The sequence below is a fragment of the Tubulanus polymorphus genome, chromosome 8, assembly GCF_964204645.1.
Source record: "Tubulanus polymorphus chromosome 8, tnTubPoly1.2, whole genome shotgun sequence".
NCBI classification, from domain to species: domain Eukaryota; kingdom Metazoa; phylum Nemertea; class Palaeonemertea; order Tubulaniformes; family Tubulanidae; genus Tubulanus; species Tubulanus polymorphus.
The window spans coordinates 15,391,620-15,413,209 of NC_134032.1; the positions used below are offsets into that span (position 1 = coordinate 15,391,620).

Sequence of the window (21,590 nt, forward strand, 5' to 3'; positions counted from 1 at the left end):
ATATCACTCGCTATAAAACCGTATCCGAATATGAGTTTTATCTAAATAACATTACATTGCGTCGTAGGTATTAGCTTTGTGGATGGGATTCAATGCTTTTACACAAAGTCGTCTGCCAATGGAAGCTTAATCTCCTTAAAAGCTTATTGCCTCCATTCCATTCACTATCCATAAGAACAAGAACAACACATCGCGTTATATCATACGTACTCGTCGTTTCGGTCGTTTGCATTCGCATTTTAGCATCGACCATTAATCATCCGATCGTCGTTTCGTGTACGTCGACGTGTCTGTTTTCGTTTTTAGTGTCAACCCATTAATCACGTGTTTACGACGAGTAGGAAGCAGGCGGCGGCGTCGACGCGCTGATGCTCGTGTTTCCGTGACTGTTTATTGGAATAAAACACCCTTAAACACGTGTCAAGTGTAGATAGATTAATAGATTATCACGCGCTGTAATCCTCTATTCTACTTTGTTAAATGGGTCAAATTTTTCGGTGTAATTGCTATAAGTTAGTTCATGTTTTCGTTGAGGACAACAATTCAAACTTAACCGTTTTAGCCTTACACTTTTTTCGTGAAACTGGGCCCAGCGTTAAAGATATATTCCAGACCCTAGAATTTAAAATCCTGAACTGGAATATCCCTAGTAAGCTTCCTTTTTCTGGATGGCATGCTTTTATAATCGGATGTGCTTATTTCAAAAAAAAATTAAACTCAAATTTTTGGTGTAATCGCCATTGGTTACTTCGTGTTTTCAATGAGGACAACAGTTCAAACTTAACCGTTTTAGGCATAAACTTTTTCATGAAATTGTGCTCAGGACTGCACCTATATAGGGCAGAAAACCTAAGGAGGGCACTTACCGGAAGTGAAATCGATTTAACCGTTCTCATAGGGCCTAACAAAAAGATGATTATTATTCTTTTATTAATGTCTAATGTTTCTACACTGTTTGAATTAATTTTCTGACGCCGTAAAAACCGTTGCAAATATAGCTGCAAAGCAGCACTAACGGGTTTTCTGCCTAATGCATCATTAATATGCAAAAATTTTGGTAACTATAGAAATGAAAAAAATGAATATAGTTTATCTTCGGCGTTTTGAACCTGATAAAACTGGTGTATTATATCACAATAAGGCTCTACAAAAAATCGCTATTAGCAGGCGTCATGAGACTATTCAATAAAAGTTACCTTGAATTGACGTACATCGAACCCAAACTCAAAACAGCTGTTTCAAATTTGTTGTTGTGAATTTTGGCGTTTAATCTATGACAAAACATCGGTTATTTTTCCTTTTTCCCGTTTTATAATTTTCTTCATCTTTTCGATAATTAGTTTTGACAGGATGTGCACTACGTCATCAATCAGTGTGTTGGCTAGACTGGTTGCCGGTCAATTCAAATCAATAGTCGATAAATTCAAATTCAAAATAACTTTATTGACACTTGATAATGTTTTTTTTATCGTTATTAGTTGTCGACATTACTACAGTCTATTTATTTTTGATTGTCCACGATCTTTTTGGGAAATTTCGCTTAACTTTGGGTGTGCATACCTCAAATAGGTCTTTATTAGTTGTCGACATTAACTTAGGTAAATACTCGTGTTAATTTTTCGAAGGCGTCAACAGAATTAAGAATTATTTTTCACGTTATCAGGTTTGTGACGACTTAACCGAACGATGATCACAACGATGATTATGTATGTTTGGTCTTTGATGATTAGAAATTATGTAACGCCGTAATTATCGATCCGCCTCCCTAACTCAGTCGGCTGCCGATACGGATGGCAAACAGCATCGTGGATCCGAAAATGATATATCAATAAAATAATTAATTTATTTGCTGTCGATGAATGCGGAGAGAGGGGGAGAGAGAGAGGGGAGAGGGGAGGGAGAGAGAGAGAGAGAGAGAGAGAGAGAGAGAGAGAGAGAGAGAGAGGAGAGAAGAGAGAGAGAGAGAGAGGAGAGAGAGAGAGAGAGAGAGAGAGAGAGAGAAGAGAGAGAGAGGGAGAGGGAGAGGGAGAGGGAGAGGGAGAGGGAGAGGGAGAGAGAGAGAGAGAGAGAGAGAGAGGGAGAGGGGAAAGGGTGAGGGAGAGGGAGAGAGAGAGGGAGAGGGTGAGGGGAGGGAGAGGGAGAGGGAGAGAGGGAGAGGGTGGGGAGAGAGAGAGAGAGAGAGAGGGAGAGGGAGAGGGTGAGGGAGAGGGAGAGGGGAGAGGAAGAGGGGGGCTGGAGTATGTATAGATAATTAGTAGTCTACTCTATCCCGTTATTATCGTATTTCACGCAGTTTATTGAGAGGTTTTTGTTTTGTGTCAAGTTCGTTCCAATAACCCGTATTACAAAGAGAGCTTTTCCCGATACAGGCTGTAAAAAACCCGAACGGTCGTCTGTTCGTCTGCAGTAGCGACATGCTTTGAAGCGACGCCAATCGTCTCTGTGATGTCCAGCCCGAGTTCTGTAAACATATCCGACTTGAAAGAGCTATAGCGCCCAATTATCCTACGTGACCCTAAATATGTTAGTCGCAGTTGGCAATGGAAAATAAAGAGCGATGCTATTGTATTCCCAATCTGAGTGCTGAGTGGCAAGTGGGTTCGAATCCTGCTGGTTGCACTTACAGTGTGCGGGCAACAATTCAAAGTAAACAATCCTCCAATAGGGGGTTCAGTTTTTGGAAAAAGATCCGAACGACGTAAAACATCGTAGCTGTTAGCAGCCGACAAGACTTACACTCCAACCATTTCCTAGCGGCCATATTGCGTCTGCACGTTTGGTTTCGACGATGGACGGAACAGTCCGTCAATAATTCAGGAAACAGAACCTGAACGTTGGGAAACGAAACGCATTTTCGAGTCTAGCGAAAATATCATGATTGCTCATATCAAATATCGTGCTGGGTGAAAATAAGAATTACTATACTCGGAACTATCTGAAAATTGGCACGTGTCCAATGATATGCGAAATGGGCGTTAATTACATCATATCCGGTTCTTTCGTGTCTTAGGCATTGTGGGAAGAAGTAAGAAAATTGAGAAATGTTCAGTTTTTAAAAGTTTTCAAACTGCGCGATCTTTTGTTGTCTTTTAAAGCGGAGACACTCGTCGCCATGGAAACAAAAGAAAAACGGAAAAACCGACGCGAGTGTTGTCTCTAATTACGAATGCTAATTGGCTGGAACAAAACAACGATGGTGCTTAGATAGATCCGAACTGCGACTGTCGGTTCCGTTAGAGATGTTAGTACGATAAGCACACTTAATGTTCCATTGAACTAGTGTCAAAAATAGAGACTGGCTTAAAACGTCACGACTATGCTCAATGCAATACGCGAGCGCCACGATTACGTCACTTATCTCGGTGCCGATAAAGAGAGTTTGAGGGTTCGAATCCCGATCGGAAGTCGGAATTTTTAAAAGAGAAGGGCATCGCGTAGAATCCATTACAGGAAAAATGTCGGCTTTAAAATCATACGTAGCATATTTTAAGACTGACTAAAATCAACTTGGACTCGGCCATGGGCGGGGAGGGGGCAGTCGTATCTCAACCGACTAATCAATATTCTATGTGGTGACCTGCACCTTGAGACGAGCAACAGCTTCAGCGAAATTCCCTTAAGACGCTGACAATTGTCTTAGGAATAGTCGCTACACAAAGACACCAAATTGAATTGTGTCGATTTAAGAACGAATTGAATTACGACCGTTGTATTGACTGGAATGATTGAAGTATTCATCGTTAGGGGAAATGTAGATATTAGTCGTGGCCAGCTCTCATAGACTGTTCTGAAATAAGTTGACTTGTAACTCTCACGTCTGTCTGACTATACAGTTACACCGTTCACAGCTGTGGCGGGAGTGGAGCGGTCGCGATAGGTTCTCAGTGAACCCCCTCCCCTCACAGCTGTAGCGGGAGTGGAGCGGTCGCGATAGGTTCTCAGTGAACCCCCTCACCCCCCACAGCTGTGGTGGGTGAGGGGGTTCACACTATGTTCTCAGTGAACCCCCTCCCCTCACAGCTGTAGTGGGAGAGCAGTGAGTAGAACAGTCACAATAGGTTCTCGGTGAACCCTCTCCCCTCACAGCTGTAGCGGGAGAGTAGCGAGTAGAACAGTCGCAATAGGTTCTCGATGAACCCACTCCCCTCACAGTCTGACTCTAGGTTCACTAATAACACTGATAATTTCACAGTATATATGGTAATCTCACTATAAGCTACCAGCGCCGTTCTCGATGAACCCACTCCCCTCACAGTCTGACTCTAGGTTCACTAATAACACTGATAATTTCACAGTATATATGGTAATCTCACTATAAGCTACCAGCGCCGTTCTCGATGAACCCACTCCCCTCACAGTCTGACTCTAGGTTCACTAATTTCACAGTATATATGGTAATCTCACTATAAGCTTCCAGCGCCGTTCTCGATGAACCCACTCCCCTCACAGTCTGACTCTAGGTTCACTAATTTCACAGTATATATGGTAATCTCACTATAAGCTACCAGCGCCGTTCTCGATGCTGATATAAGTACATCACAATTTGGCTGGTATGATTATCGTGTATATAAATATGTGAGTGTGTGTACAGTATGTATAGGATATCGGAGGGAGACTGCAGATGGGACGGATGTCGAGGATGAGACTGCAGCAGTCGCTCTCTGGACGACCACTTGTTGCGTTATTTCGATGTAGATTTCTATGATTGGTTATGCCTTATGTTTGCTTAATCGAGGGTCGGACGGTGTTTACTCGTTTAAAAATGCATCCGGTTTGTTTTTAGTTTTTCGTGACCTCATTTTCGCCGGTTTCTCATTTCAGATACGGAAGTTGGACCGACGCGCCATCTCACGGTTATACGAAGCACTAATCTATCCGAAGGCAGGGGTAAATATGAATTCATTATGTTTAAAACGACTTTAAAGTTTAAGACAATGGTAACGCTATACTGTGGCAAGCGAGTATCCGCCAGGTGTCGCCAGTGGAACTATTTCATCGAGCTTTAATTCCTTCAATTGAATGTCTATTTGAGACACGTTTGATAATTTTTCGGATTTTCGGATTTTTCGGAAAAATATATTTAAAAATTCATCGAAAATGAACTGATTTTCGCTGCGAATGTCCCAGTGTTTTGTGGCGCCATCTGGTGAGTACCGGTACCCTATTCAATGAAACGATATAATTTTAAATCGATATTTTCAACCTTTATTCTCTCAGGTTAACTGCTAGGCAACTTATTTTGTTTAGTTTTTAAGCTTATCTGTTCGGGTGTCTTATTATAGGTTTTTCGTCCGAAAAAAAAATTGTTTGTAAGTTTGTTATTTTTAATATATAGCTCAGTTTTGTCGATGAAACGTCGGTAGTGAACTAATTTTTAAGCCAGACCGTCGAACTTTAACGACGACTAACGCGCCGTCCTATAAACAAAAAGAAAACTATGCAAATGAGGGTAATTGAATTTGATGGATTGGATATTGTATTCGTATCAGACATTGCGCATCATCATCATCAGCGTAGTCTGTGCGAACTGCGCTGTGTGTGTGTCTGTATGTACAGAACAAGCCGTGAATATTTTTATCAAGAGGAGACTTTACCCGCCGTGTGTTTATGATGTGTGTGTAACAGTTAATATGCATTGAATAATGTATGGCTCTAAAATTTCACACTGTTTTTAAACTATGAATAGTGATGCATACATCGACCATTTCTACGCTTTTATATCGATACCTCTGGGCCCGGTACAGAACTTAGACTAACTCCAACAGTAGGACTAGTTTTAAGTTGTCAGATTGGTTATATAACCAAAATGAGCTTAGACTGGTCTTAAGTTGTCAGATTGCTATAGAACCAAAATGAGTTTAGACTGGTCTGAAGTTGTTAGATTGGTTAAGGAACCAAAAATTGAAATCCAAAATCCAAAATCAACTTCAAGCGGGATTCACCAAAATTTAGAAAAAATTTGCATCGGCTTGGAATCGAACCCGGGCCCTTTATACACTTAAGCTTGTGCAGTATTAAAACACATTGTATAAGCTGACCCTCATTGCCGATCAGTGAAGACCAGTTACAAATGTAAAATCTCACAGAAAAAAAGATTCTTATATCCACAATGCGCTTTAAACGTGGCAAAAATAAATTTCGTAAAAGAACTTTGCATCGGCCGGGAATCGAACCCGGGCCCCCGCGTGGCAGGCGAGAATTCTACCACTGAACCACCGATGCTTGTTAGATGCCCGACAATAGTTAGTGTTCAAGTCAAATCAAGCCAGGTGACTACAGCTTGTGGCATTACAATAGTTTATACATCATTTTTAAGCTTTCTTCTACAATCTGTCACTTTGATCGTCTGGTGTATTCTTGCGCGCACGTGTCTCGTCTGCACAAATGGTGAACTATGATTATACAATCAATGGCTGTAATTGGTCTCGAATAAACCGTTGACATCGAGGGAATTGTGATGAGAGTCGATCGTCTGCCCGAGTACCCGTGGGACGATGCGGTCAGGCCCGAGGGACTGTACTGTACGGGCTAATTAGACCCGGTCTGTCGTCTTATCCCTATTACCAGTTATTACCGGTAATGCCCGTTGAGTTATGTAATTAGCGGCGGTGTACAAGACACAACGTCAACCGTCGCGATTGTTGATTAGCTGTTGCTCCGGATACGCGGCTAACGGCGTTGATTGTCATGAATTTTAAAATTCGGTGACCCGATTGACTCGATCCATCGATCGATCGATTTAAGTCGACGCGACATTCGACTTTCGATTAGTTTCAGCTATGAATATATGATTATTTGTTGTAATTGGCAAAAAGCGAAGACCGGATGTAATCATCAGGCGACCATGGCCTTACGCCCATTTTGTGCCCACCTTGCATCCACCTCATGCCCGCCAAGTGCGCCCACCTCGTGCCCGACTCAACCGATCAGTTTTACAGTGAAATATTCACATAGATTCCGAAATTTAACTAACGCGAATTCATTTTCTGAGGCGAGTTCACAACTCAGCTAAAACGAACTCGTGAGGAGGCCGAATATCGAGATTGTTGTCATCGACTGATTTGAAACCTGACGCTGGTGAAAAATAAAGAAAGTGACCCCCGGGCTTCAGAGCGGCCGGTGTCGTATAAAACGAGACTGTCGTGACCTATTCGACCCGGCGTTTTTAACGCGATCTTATTTACGCGGATGCACAAAACCATTTCACTCGCTGTATAAACGGATCTATTTTCACGCGCGCATTAATCGATTCGTCCTCCATTTTTCGGCGATAGATAAAAAAACACTTTATTAAAGAAAATAGAACGGAGATGAATAACGACAATTAAGAAGACGAGAAAACTTTGATAAGAAATAAAAAAATTTTCCAGAAATGTTTTCGAAAAAGATGAATGTAGATTAATGTCGTCTTGCGATGACCTGGACTAAGAAACTCGTTCACGTAAAGGATAATCAACGCCTAAACGTACTCTCATAGAAACAACAACAAACAATATCAGCGCTTACATGCGTCGATTTAACGTTAGTTTACGCTGCCGACGTTAGAAATAAATCGACTGTTTGACGTAAATAATTAAACGTTTACGTTGTATCTGCAAGTGTTCACGTCTATCAGACGGTGGTATATACACGATAACGTCAACGTTGTTCAACGTATTGTAAATACGTAATGAACGTACAGAACGTATAGACAATGTATTTGTTACGTTTATCCGATTGTTGAATTATTCATTTGTGTCTCTATGTGACTGGAATTAATACCTACCCCAGTGGTAAAGGTCAATGGCAGCCATTTTGAGTTTGGGTAACAAAATACCTCAAGTCAGCTAACTTGATTTGATTAATAAATGGTCACTCATCAGCCATCTAATTAATTAGGCCGTCAAAATCGCCGCCCAGGCCATACAAATTGATTTGACAACTAATATAGCGCAAGTCAGTCATCTTGATTTTTGGCTGCCAACATAGCCGCAAGTCAGCCATCTCGATTTTGAGTACGAATATAATTACAAGTCAGCCATCTTGATTTTTCGTTTCTGGAGCTTTAGAACAATAATCTTCGAGTGGAAAATGTATCAATTCTTAACTCTCAATCTTTATTGGCAGTTCTCGTAATATCTCGCGATAATCTCGCAAAACGTTCGCGTCACCGAAACGTAATTAGTTCAAGCCGTTTCGTCGATTCCGAAATGAGTTTTGAACGTTAAATTTGACGTAATCAACGTTTAAAATCTTATAAACGGCGTTCGAAACGTATAGCGCGTAGCGTTGATGTCTCATTCGAGTAAAGATATTTAACTTGGGGTTCGGGGAGGGGGAAGGATTGGGGGCTTAAGATATAGATAGCAAGCATAGTCTGTCGTTATTACGCTGACGGTATTGTGGTAGCAATCAGGGATCCACTAGATGGCGCCAGTGTGGATTCGTTCTCAAAGTGACGCCATAAACCTACTGCGGCAATCAGGGATCCGCTAGATGGAGCAAGCGTGAAACAGCTATTGTTTCGCCACAAATGCAACGGTGGCAATCGAGGATCCGTTAGGTGGCGCTTATGTTTAATCAGTTTTCCACTCGTTTATCTTAATAACGGAATACCTCGTAACGCCTACTGTGGCAATCGAGGATATGTTAGGTGGCGCTAGTGTGAAGTTACGTGTGGGAATCGAGGTTACACTAGGTGGCGCTAGTGTCTAATCAGTCTTGTCTATCCGTATAACGGTATATACCTTGTAACGTCGGCTGTGGCACTCGAGGATCCGCTAGGTGTCACATGCTGGTCGGCCAGAAGGATAGAGGTTAGAATTTATATCGGCTGACGACAGTTTCTCAAAATAATGAGCGGTGCGGGAAGGCAGGAAATGACGTCATCGGTATTGCCTGCGGACACGTGACATGTTCAGTTAATTCATCCTCTGCGACATGATCGAAGATTCTCTCTGTCTGTGTCATTCTTTCTAACACCGAAAGAAACAGAAATCGATTTCTTCTGTTACTGATCGAATTACTATCGACATTTCTCTCTATTCACCAGCGGCAGCAGATACAGAAAGTAAAACAAAGTCGTCTGCGACACAACCATCAGCATGATATAGAGACAAATTGAGTCAGTACAGACTGGTGCACGAGTGTGTGTGATTGCTATAGTGGTCGTAGCTTTGATCGTACATCAAAAAGTTACATTCAATCGAATTATATTTCCTGTCCTCTCCCTCTCCCTCTCCCTCTCCCTCTGCCTCTGCCTCTGCCTCTGCCTCTGCCTCTGCCTCTGCCTCTCCCTCTCCCTCTCCCTCTCCCTCTCCCTCTCCCTCTCCCTCTCCCTCTCCCTCTCCCTCTCCCTCTCCCTCTCCCTCTGCCTCTGCCTCTGCCTCTGCCTCTCCCTCTCCCTCTCCCTTCTGCCTCTCCCTCTCCCTCTCCCTCTCCCTCTCCCTCTCCCTCTCCCCCTCCCCCATCCCCCTCTCCCTCTCCCTCTCCCTCTCCCCCTCCCCCTCCCCCCTCCCCCTCCCCCTCTGCCTCTCCCTCTCCCTCTCCCTCTCCCTCTGCCTCTCCCCTCTCCCTCTCCATCTCCCTCTCCCTCTCCCTCTCCCTCTCCCTCTCCCTCTCCCCTCTCCCCCTCCCCCTCCCCCTCTCCCTCTCCCTCTCCCTCTCCCTCTCTCTCTCCCCCTCTCCCTCTCCCTCTCCCTCTCCCTCTCCCTCTCCCTCTCCATCTCTCTCCCTCTCCATCTCCCTCTCCCTCCCTCTCTCCCTCTCCCTCTCCCTCTCCCTCTCCCTCTCCCTCTCCCTCTCCCTCTCCCTCTATATCTCTCTCCATCTCCCTCTCTCTATCTCTCTCCATCTCCCTCCCTGTCCTTGTCCTTATCCCTGTTCCTCCTGTCCCTCTCTCCCTCGAATTATATCTTATTCTAAAATAACATCATTTGACATTAGAGACAGCGCTTGAATGAGTGAGTCACTCTTACTCCCCCCCCCTCTCTCTCACACTCTCTTCTCTCTCTATCTCTCTCCCTCACTCCCACAACTAACTTATCTGATAATGAGTCAAAAATATGGATCAATTTGTGGCAGTGTTGTGACAAGTGACAACATCAATTCGGTAATCACGCTTCACAGAGAAAGAGAGAGACACGGAGAGGGAACGGCCAGGGGGTAAATTGTATCACCAATAAAAATCCAATCAATGTTTCTCAGTCCGACTAAAGAACCAGAGACTGTTGTCCTTCACTAATCCCTGAAGCGAGCAGCCGATAGAACGCGCCTTTCGCAGATATACCGCCTCACGCGGTCATACGTCAAAAGAGACTGCGCTACTATTATACGTGCAAGAACTGAATTACTGATAGTCGGTCGGTAATCGAGTTTTCGGAGAAATTCGTCTGGCCTGCGTTTCATACAGTGACATTAATGTCAGGTTATATCTCTGATTCTGGTTGTCTGGATGTAAGGTATCTTACTCGAAGAGGTGAGACTCCCTGCCATGTAGACACCCATCACAAACCCCTGCTCCAGTAGACCATGGACGTATAAACTAGATGATCTAGTTTATACGTCCATGAGTAGACTAACGCCTCGCGGGGATTTGGACCTGGTGACATCGTGAGACCATGGACGTATAAACTACGTCCATGGTGAGACTCAGTGTCACAGTACAAACCATCATGAGACTCTGTCACAGTACAAACCCCTGCCCTAGTAGACACATCCTCCCTCAACAGGGATTCAAACATGATGGCATCATGAGACTTTGTCACAGTGCAAACCCCTCACAGGACACATCCTCACAGGAACAGGTTCGAATCCCCGTCGAGGAGCCTCTCCGTGGCACTAGTTGACACATCCTCCCTAGAAGATGATGACATCGTGGTAGCAAATTAACCTTGACGTAAAGCCCTGAACACTTCTCCGAAACGTTGACAATCTAATGATTGATGATTTCTGGTGGTCGATGCAGCAGCAGCAGCAGCAGGAACAGGAGAGGTGTCAACCCGCTACCTGTAAACACTGTATGTGACACCAGTGAGTTACAGAGACTGCTGTTATTGATGGTTGTGTCGTCACGCCCGCGTGAAATTATACACATTATCATCAGTGTAGGGCATGATAGCGACAAGTGTCTATCCTGGTTGAACTGGTTGAATTGTTAACTCTTTGCAGTAAGATCGAGTTTTTCAGAACCTAGTTCCACAGTCGTTTCTTCTAATGAAGCTTCAACTTTAAACTAATAACTGTCTCTAATAGAGTCCGCCTATAACGTCACTAAATGTTATATCGTATAGTAGCTGTACGTATGGTTCTATAAATATCTGCAGGGTCGCGAGTCATTTACCTTACTTTCGGCTTTAAATCTTTTTCCCAAAAATGGTACAACCGGCTGTACCTTGGGTCCGTAGAGAATATTATATAGTCTGGAATTCAACTCTCGTCTCCGCCCCGCCTCCTGGCGCTGAGACGAAGAACTACCGACATTTTGTGCATCGTCGAGCTCCAAAAAAGAGAAATGTCGTAAGGATTTTAGGCGAATATTTTTATGTTCGTTAGCGGAATTATAAGGATCGGTTTGTATGTGCGGAATTCGACGCCGACGAGATTCTCGTCCTAACTCGCGAGATAGTACGAGAACTGGAGAGAGATAATAGGATGTAAAGCTTTCCGTAAACCCATCCACATAGCAGCAGCGAGAAGCACGTTCCCGTCAGCAAAATCTCTAACGGATTTATATAAAGACTCGGAGAAGTGTGATTAGCCGGTTTTCTCTTCCCCCTTGAGCGTGTGGTGGATTTCTTCCGGTGCGCGTGAGAGGTTCGGTGATCGCGTTAGGATATTCTGAAGACGATCGATACCGGGTCGCGGAAGAGCTAATCGTCCGCCGTTAGCCATATTTTTCATAACTGAAAAGAATTTCTGATATTCGACGGAAAATCGAAAAGATACTGTAGATTGTCTGGACTGGATTTCTTTTAGAATTCCTGGTCGTTGTTGACTCGTTGCGCAAGACTCACTTTACACTAGCGCCGCCTAGTGACAGATCCTCGATGTCGTTAGACGAAGGCATGAAATTGAGAGCGCCCTCTTTCGAGCGGATTCGATTGAATCATCAGTTTTCAGGTCACGCGCGCGCATATTGCGAATTCCACTAATTCGTCTTATAACAGACAGTCGATTCTAAAAGTCTAGAGGGACCACCGACTGTCTTCGGCGGGATCTGACTTCTTTGATGGGAGATTGATTTAGTTCCAGTTCACTGTTTCAACTCCCGATCTGTTAACTCAGTCACGTGGTGTGTCGTCTGTTCCTTGGCTCGACGATAATAAATGCGAAGGCGTTAATGAGTCTTTGATGTTCGACTGTGTAATCTATTTATCCACGGCCGACCTGCTGCTGCTGCTGGCTGGCTGGCTGGCTGGCTGGCTGGCTGATGATTAAAAGACTGGAAATCATGGTACAATAGATATCATATTTAAAAAAATAAATTCGCTTGAAGTCGGTTCAAAAACATGATTGCATCGGCCGGGAATCGAACCCGGGCCCCCCGCGTGGCAGGCGAGAATTCTACCACTGAACCACCGATGCTTGGTGACTGAGCTACAATCTGAAGTGAAAAATTCCGATCCAGGACACTTTGAAAACGTGCAGGTGTGTTTGACATTTGATGATATATACTTTACCTTTAGCACAATATCAAAAAAACATTGTATAAAGCTGGGCTTCATTTCCGATGGTGCAGACCAGTTACAAATGTAGAATCTCACGGAAAAAAAACGAATTCCTGATATGTAAAATGCTTTAAAACGAGTCAAAAATGATTCACGAAAAAAAATTAAGCCTAATCGGCCGGGAATCGAACCCGGGCCCCCCGCGTGGCAGGCGAGAATTCTACCATTGAACCACCGATGCACACATTGACCGATCAGTTGACCGATCATTGACCGATCAGTTCAGTGAAAAAATGTCTGGTAGGAGAGAAATAAACCATTATATTCTATTCTATTCAATCAGTTTTTGAATCCGGATAAATTCAAGATATTTATGAAATTATGATCAGACCAGACCGTGGGATGGTTACGCGTGTTGCATTCATTCAAAGCACGTAATTTGTAGCGAAGACGATGAAATTACGATAAAACCCAATTCTTCATCCCTCTCTGTCTCTGTTTGTGAGATGAGCGACTGGAATTCAATTAAAAATTCGCTTCGACGTTTCGTCTTGTGTTTCTATATTTATTCAATCGTCGTTTCATCGAATGCGTCACTGTTTTTGTCGTCGCCGCCGGTGTTGTCCTCCTAATTACGCACGGTCTATCGAAGTTGCTAATTTCGAATTGACGGCGGCGGTACACGCGAAACGACGACAACGAGAAGTCGGCTGTCGGAATTTGTCTCATCCGTTGTGTTTGCTTAACCGTGAACAAATCGTATCGACATCAGTCGTATCGCAACCGCGCTACCACGCACGTCTGCTGCTGCAAACACTGCTATCACGTGACTCGATTTTCATACCGATTTGCATATATGCAAATAAGGAGAACAAACCGATGAAAAACGTGAAAGGATTTTTTACTCGTCCGTTTGTTAAGATAATAAAGTCAAGATAAGATAAGATAATTTTGTTACTTTCCTCTGATAAACATGACAGGAAAAATAATTTTCTATTTCACAAATATTCGCGAAAGGAACGTAATATCTAAGAAAGATCGACGATATTTTTAATAGATTCGGCTTCTCGAAAAGTTCGTGAGTCAAAGGAGAGTTTCTACTCTTCTGAGCAACTCCTGGGCCCTGTAACTTTCCAATAAATTATGACAGGACAAATAATTTTCTTTTTCACAAATATTCGCGAAAGAGACCAAAATATCTAAGAAAGATCGACGATATTTTTCATAGAATCGGCTTCTCGAAAAAGTTTATAGAGTCATATGAAACGTTTCTCAAAGTTTCTCGAGGTTTCCAAATGTATTATTTCTACTCCTGGGCGACAGGGCCCCCTGGAAAAATCGATACAAATCTCAACCGTTTATAATCAATTAATCAATCAAGCGCACATTTTGAACATTTTCAGTTTTGACAATTCACTGTTGAACATATCTAATCAAATTTATAGATAGGTGAGTTTGATTTCTTTCTAAGTGAGTTTGATTTCGTGAACTGATGCGACTTTGACACTTCCTGTAAAGCGCGATAAATACACCACTAACCATTCACCCTATGACGTCACTAATTAGCACGTGCCGCCCATGCCCACGTGTGATCGGCTATTTTACTGGTGTTTTGTTCTCGGCGCAATGGACCAATTAGGACACCTGCGAGTCTGTTAACTGTCGACAACCCTTGCACGTATATGACACCTGCAGGTCTGTTGAATGTCAACTAGCTGCCGCCTGAGACACCGATAATAGCGTGAGAATTCCAGCATGATTAGAAAAAAATAAAACATTAAATTCTCCTTCCACCATTCGTAACATGCCACCGTAATTAGTGACGTCATAGAGTGATGATGATGATGATTATGATGATATATCATGGCAGCTCCATTCTCTAAAATACTCGAAATTTCTGGGGCCAGTTGCTCAAAAGTTGGTTATAGTTAACCAGTGGATAGTTGACATAGTGACAGTTGAAAGTTCGTTGTTACTATGGTATCTATCCACTGGTTATCTTTAACCAATTTTTGGCAACTGGCCCGGCTGCTTATGACAGAAAACCACTGATTCTGCCGATACAAAGATATCGTTTTTTTCCTCGTAAAATCCCCTTCATTCGATCAAAGTCCGTACGTGTCGGGTTTGGGGCGGAGTCGCTACGATTTCTCGCTCTAGAATCCCAGTTTACCCGTAAAGGTACTCACTACTCACGAAGAGACGACGTTTCTTTCTTACCTATGATTATGTTAGCGGACAAATGAATAAAACGCGAGGTCGTTCTTTGTGTTCGAACGAACAAAATCGATTTCATGTCGCTCAAATCGAAAACAAAGATTTCACCGGAAATTGTTGAATTACAATATTCGGGCGAATTCATTTCTGTCCACCGCGTACGAAACACACAAAAAAAACTATTCTACGAATTTCTACGATATTTTGTTCATTCATGAAATTCATTCATATTTTTTCGGCCCCCGATTGTTGCGCGAGTGTCATTGGAAACCGTTCGACGCATTGTTGACCGCTGCGATGTATGAATGAACGCTAGCGGGATTGGTCAATAATGGTGCGGGGTCAGCGTCACTGATTGACCGCCGTATCAACAATACGGTAAAAACCCAACAATACGAAACGGAGAAAAAAGATTCCGAAAAGTTTTCTTTGAGTTAAAGTAGAATTCCACTATATCGTAATGGCCATCTTCGAGAATACTGAAGTGACCACTGTAGTGACCATTGTCCAGCGTCTAAACAACTGACCACTACAGGATAGGCGCTTAAACAATCAGTGTACAATAGTACCTTCTATGATTGGGCCTTGTTAAAAATCTGGGCAACCTCAATGCACAATAGGTTTATTATGTTCGTAAAAGGTACTCGGCGCCTCGTCCGGTTCAATCGAAATCACGTTTGATATTGTTATTTACGATGTCGATGTTTTTAACGAGTTTCATTCATGATTTTGACCGCGGTGCGCAGCAGACGACAGCGCGATAGCAGCTCTTGTGTACCGACAAACCGTATCTGAACGGACAAACTTTATAATCGTCTTGGTTACGTTGTTCAAAGTATATTTCGTTATCCGTTGTTATTCAACTCGGGATTAAGATAAGGATACGCGTTGAGTTAATCCGGATAAACCGGCCGTTTCTGTTAGGAAGTTTTACTATAGATTGTGTAGGCGACGGGTTTCGTTCATTCATTGGAGTTCACAATACACGGGTCATTCCTACATGATTCGCGTTTCATACGTCTTTCAACTGAATACATAGAAAATGGAGGTAAAAGTTATTCAATTTTCATCTGAAAATGTGGTTATTCAATTTTATGGAAAAAAATGTCGTTCGATATTGAGATTTAGAAAAGTTATTCAATTTTCGTTTATTAAAAAGTTATTCAATTTTCGTTTATTAAAAAGTTATTCAATATTCGTTTATTAGAAAGTTATTCAATTTTCGTTTATTAAAAAGTTATTCAATATTCGTTTATTAGAAAGTTATTCAATTTTCGTTTATCAAAAAGTTATTCAATATTCGTTTATTAAAAGGTTATTCAATTTTAGTTTGTTAAAAAGTTATTCAATATTCGTTTATTAGAAAGTTATTCAATTTTCGTTTATTAAAAAGTTATTCAATATTCGTTTATTAGAAAGTTTTTCAATCATTATTGATGTTGTTAAATTTTCATAGTACTTTCTCACTTTAACTGCAATCAGCGGTTAATGTATATGTTATCAGAGCTTTGGTTAGACGTACTCGGGATTGTGGTCATTAAGAGGGGCAGTATATATATAGTGTCGGAACCCTGGGTGGAACGCATCAAATTACTCAGATTACAATTACATAATTAATGTATTAGGGACTTAAATGCTGCCGATTATTGGTTGTTTATTAATTATATACTTAATTATTCCATTCATTAATTAACTAGTGCGTAATTAAAACTAAATCATGCAAGAATGAAGCAAAGACTGGCATCCTGAAAAGGAACTATTATTCGAAAAATCCATTAATCAAATTTCGTTTTGTTTTGTGTATTTTGCAGAATGAACGCTTGAGGTCGCCACCGGCCGACAGCATATTTCAGTCAAGATGAGATGGAAAGAGTTAATGGTGAATTCTCTCCCGCGAAGTTGGACGAAAAATCGAAAATTGAGGTCTCAACAACAACAACAACAACAACGTACGGTGACCTTGAAACACAAACAACTCGACGACAACGCCAATACTAATGACGTCACCGATTTATGCGTAGCCAAAATCGTTCGCAATGACGTCGACGATTTGTGTCTAGTCAACAACGATTTAAACGACGTCGTCGACGACAACGACGACGACCGGAAGCAGACGGACGACGAAGACGACGATGAAACACGTGACCTAGCCGAATTGTATGACGTAGCGCGCAAAAACCAACGCGTCACGCGACAATTATATAAACAGGAACTTGACGAAACCGGAAATACGATTTTGAAAACCGACTTCATTCTTACGAACAACTTGAACGATCCGAAACAGTTTAAATGTTCGTGCTACAAACACATATCAGTGCTGCCACCTGACGGCGGCGTCGAGAACGAAAAGTGTTTCTTCAACGATCTTGTCGCCGAACAAAATGCGCACAATATAACTGCCGCTAATTCGACGACCGTGGTGCCAAAAACTAACCCGAAATTCAGCATCGATTCCGATCTGGAAGATTTGAATAATTGCGTCACGCCGAAAATACGCACGCGCATTAAAACCAACCCGTGGATTCCCAGTCCGAAAATATCGCCCAATTCGTCTGAGGCGAATTCGTGTAATACGTCATCGAATTCATCGCCTACGTCATCGCTTTCGCGGTCGCGTTCCGCTTCGTTGAACAAAGAGCAGTTAACGGCCGCTTTGTGCGCATGCGTCGACGATACCGCGTCTAGTACGTCTGATTTAGGTTCGGAAGCGACCGGAAGTACGTTAGACTCTCGGTCCGCGCGTGCGCTGAAACACCTGTCTCTGACGTCAGACGGCAGCGCCGCCAGCGTTTCGTCTACCTTCAGCGACGCCGGATTCGGGTTTTCCGAATCGCTCGATGACGTCACGGTTAACACGCTCGGAGCACGTGACCACCACCATCACCTCCCCCGCGACGACGAAGAGTTTATCGATTATGAAACAGAGTTCGAATCGTTGATCGAAAACGTCGACAGTCCTCATTTGGGAAAGATGACCGCGCAGGGAGAGTGTGGTTCCTGTTTCTCCTTACAACGCCTCCAGGTGGAGCTAGCTGTCGACAGCAGGTGAGAGTGATTAAATTATGATAATTATGACAATCATTACTATTCTTACTTTAATTCTTATTCTTATTATTTTTCCTATTCTTATTATTTTTCCTATTCTTATTGTTTTTCCTATTCTTATTGTTTTTCTTATTCTTATTATTTTTCCTATTCTTATTGTTTTTCTTATTCTTATTATTTTTCCTATTCTTATTGTTTTTCTTATTCTTATAGATTTTTTATTCTTATAGTTTTTTTTATTCTTATCATTATTACGATTATTTGAGGTATTAGAAAACCAAACTTAAGAAATAGTTAGATTTATAGGAGTTTGTAAAAAAAACAAAAAATAACTTTGATACTTTTTCTGGGTATTTTACATAGTTCATGAATAACAACGTTTTTTTAAAAATTGTTAGAAGTGTAAATAAATTCTTTTTTAATCCATTGCAGACGATCGACACCGATTCGACGACGCAACTCGAACCGTCAGACCTACGTAATCGACGGTAAAATACTCAATACAGCCGTAGTTGACGTTAACGCTGGAAATTCTTGCGTTTTCACGACCGATTGGTTCCTGAACGCCGATAACGGCAACAAACTGACTTCGTCATCCGACATACGTGCGCGCGACATACGTCATACGTCATCGGACGTCGAACACGAAACTAAAATGAATACTAGCGTCGATAGTGACGTCATAGAGCGCGATTTCGAGCCCGATTCCGAGTCGGAAGATGAACTTCATTATTACCTAGACGACGTTGACACCTATACGGACGACGACGTCGAATTGGAGCGTAAAAGCGCAAATGACGTCATCGATTATGACGGCGACGTACGCGGCGTTAGTTGGTTGGAGGAATATCTCGAAACGGAAGTAGAGGGCGCTCGTATCGATTTTGACGCGCCTGTATCGGAAGATGATCACGTGGTTCCCGATCTGGAACACAGTATAGAAGACAATAATATGTATTGCGTCATCGATGACGCAGCGGAAGTCGTGGACGAACGTCGATCTAGTATCGCCACTCCCGTCAGAGGGCGTCGTCACGAGCAGCGAATCGTCGCGCAGGTGGCGCCACGGCGGTCGATAGGAGAAATACAGGAGAGCTTGCAGGATAAAGTTTTAAAGTTACGCCAGGAGAAACTGATCGTCGAAGCGAAACTGAAACAAGCGAAAGAGGAACAGGATATGCGCAGACAGGTGACCGCTCAGTTCCAGCGGCAGGTGACCAGCCATCGTAAACAGGTCCTCATGCGAACACTATCCGATCTGCGCAGACGACTGGAAGGTCAATGTTCAAGGTTACAGACGAGTTATAGTTCGGTGTTGAGCGTCCAGAAGAACGTGATTCGCCCGGCGAAACTTCGACAAGCGGCGAAACTGAGAGAGGCGCCATTTTAAATCAACTCGTCGAGTCAGCTTACTGTGAACTTCAGTCTGTGTCTTATTCTATTTCATAACAATTTCATAATAATCGTTCAGCCTGAGCTTTAAACAGTCAGCTTAGTGCTAGTCGTGTGCGAATACTAGTCCGTTTTAGTCCGTTTGTTCTCTAGTCAATAAGGTTGTAAACCTGGGGTCGAAAGTAAGATGTACAATTTCTTTGATGATGAATTTTGTATATACTGTGAGATCGAAAGTATTCGGGATGGTTCGGGCGTCTTCGGAAATATGATAAGGCGGCCCGGTAGCCGTCGGAAGTATTCGGGATGGTTCGGGCGTCTTCTGAAACATTACAAGGCGGTCCGGTAGCCGTTGGAAGTATTCGGGATGGTTCAGAAGGCATCGGAAGTATTGGGGAAACATTCGTGAGCCGTCGGAGATATTCGGGATTGTTCGGGAGCCGTCGGAAAGAATGTGTAGTAACTAGTTTTTGTCGCGAGGAAAAATTTCGTATTTTTGCATGATTGTGTCGTATTTACGCTGTTCTAGTCGTTATCTAGTCCGATAGAGTGCGCATTTGAAAATAAAGCCCGATTTCCGCACTTCCAATAATGCGCACCGTTTGCAGGTGTTTCTAAGATACGCGTATCGTTGATGTTAATTCGAATTCGGAAGTTCAAATATATGTATATGTAATTTCTATCAATCGACGGTTTTATGATAAGGTCATCTACATATTATAGAAAATAATGTATACGTTCAGTGTATTGTTGCTTTATGCGCGCTGAAATCTTTCGAAATTCGGGATTCGAACCCATCGAACGGTGACGGAAGACCGTTAGGTTCAAAAATATCGGTTCGGATCCCTGAATTAAGTATGCATTTATATCGATGTGCTTTTCGTGTGCAAATATAATCTCAAAACACTTCATCATATTACCAAACGATGTTCACTTTCTAAAACAATATACAGGGTAAATGTATGCAAATTGCATGTTACTTATATGCAAATTACATGTAAATTAACGTACGTAATTTGAATATATGTATGTAGGCGTGACCAGTGCAACGTGCGCGTATTTGGACCGGGGAAAACCCGCCGTCTATTTTAGGGTTTGTTACGTATATTTGTTTATCCGTTCGTTCGTTGAGAATATTCGCGAAAAGCAATCGATTTAAAAACCACAACTTGATGTTCTGAAATGAAATTCATTGAATTTGAAAATAATTTGCTCAATTTTGTTGTGTTGAAAAAAAAACCGTTTAGTTTTGATATTTTGTAGCGCACTCGTTTTTTTCTGCACCACTCTGTTTTCAGGCTTCTCATAATAGCCCTAAGAGTGTATAATATATGTTAACCAACCTAAATCTTGGCTTTTCAAATGAATATTCATTAAAAAAAAAGAATTAACATATAATCATCCCCATGCTGGGATTCAGAGTTCAACAATCCTTGAAATGAAAGTAATGGGAAGAGATGCAGGGGTTGTTTATATCGCCATCGGGTTCGAATCCCAGAAATGGTGACGATTTTTCTTCAATACGTCTACAGCGCACGTGGAGTTCGTAGTTTAGAAGTTTTAGAACTTCTTCTTTCGATTTGTTTCGTATTTTCTTCATAGAATTTAGACTTTACGCAAAGTTTAAGCTAAAGACGGTACAATTCTGGGCTCAGTCTGACAAAAATAGGCTAAAATCTCTTTTGTTGTAATTGTCATTGGTAACTTCATGTTTTCAATGAGGACAACAATTCAAACTTTTTCGCGAAACCTTGTTGAGAAAACAAGTTATATCTTCTCAAAACTTGACATCGAATCCGTTGGCTTTACTGACTTCTTATGGATTGTAATAAGAAGTTGCACTTTCGCTTTAGCCTCATCCAACAGGTACCTAGACTCGATTAGCTTCTAGGTAACATTATCCATTTGTCGTATAGAATATATCCATGTTGAATAATCCGCAATAATGGCGACCGTTTTTTTTTCTCTCTCACTCTACTTCTTCATTGTAAATAATTCAAAATTGTGATATGCGTCTTACTTTCGATAGTGGCTCCCTCTTTCTGAAAACCTGATAACTAAATTAAAGAAAATATTGAGATATCGATTCTTGTATCGATTATGATGTAATATTTATTATTGTATATGTTATAATTATTACGATGATTATTATGAATGTATTTTATGTTTCATTTCTGTCACGAATAAATTTCCAAGTACACTGTACTAATTATACACATAAACAAACTGCGATTGTCGTTGGTTTGATCGATATTTTTTCAAATTTTTTTTTTCTAGAAAAATTGAAAG

At 42.0% G+C, this 21,590-nt stretch overlaps 1 protein-coding gene and 3 non-coding genes across 4 annotated transcripts in view; 1 reads left to right on the forward strand and 3 right to left on the reverse strand.

Moving 5' to 3' along the window:
* LOC141909765 (uncharacterized) overlaps nt 1-21,536 on the forward strand; it is a 36,540-nt gene extending 15,004 nt beyond the window's left edge. The window contains exons 2-4 of the mRNA XM_074800369.1: nt 4,822-4,887; nt 16,676-17,909; nt 18,342-21,536. Coding sequence (XP_074656470.1) covers nt 16,723-17,909; nt 18,342-19,299 — 2,145 coding nt within the window. The 5' untranslated portion in view covers nt 4,822-4,887; nt 16,676-16,722 and the 3' untranslated portion in view covers nt 19,300-21,536. The remainder of the gene's footprint in view (nt 1-4,821; nt 4,888-16,675; nt 17,910-18,341) is intronic.
* On the reverse strand, nt 6,153-6,222 carry Trnag-gcc (transfer RNA glycine (anticodon GCC)). The gene has a single exon. It is a non-coding gene; the product is annotated as a tRNA-Gly (tRNA).
* Trnag-gcc (transfer RNA glycine (anticodon GCC)) lies at nt 12,494-12,564 on the reverse strand. Its single transcript has one exon. It is a non-coding gene; the product is annotated as a tRNA-Gly (tRNA).
* On the reverse strand, nt 12,815-12,888 carry Trnag-gcc (transfer RNA glycine (anticodon GCC)). Its single transcript has one exon. It is a non-coding gene; the product is annotated as a tRNA-Gly (tRNA).
* Nucleotides 21,537-21,590: the final 54 nt, after the last annotated feature.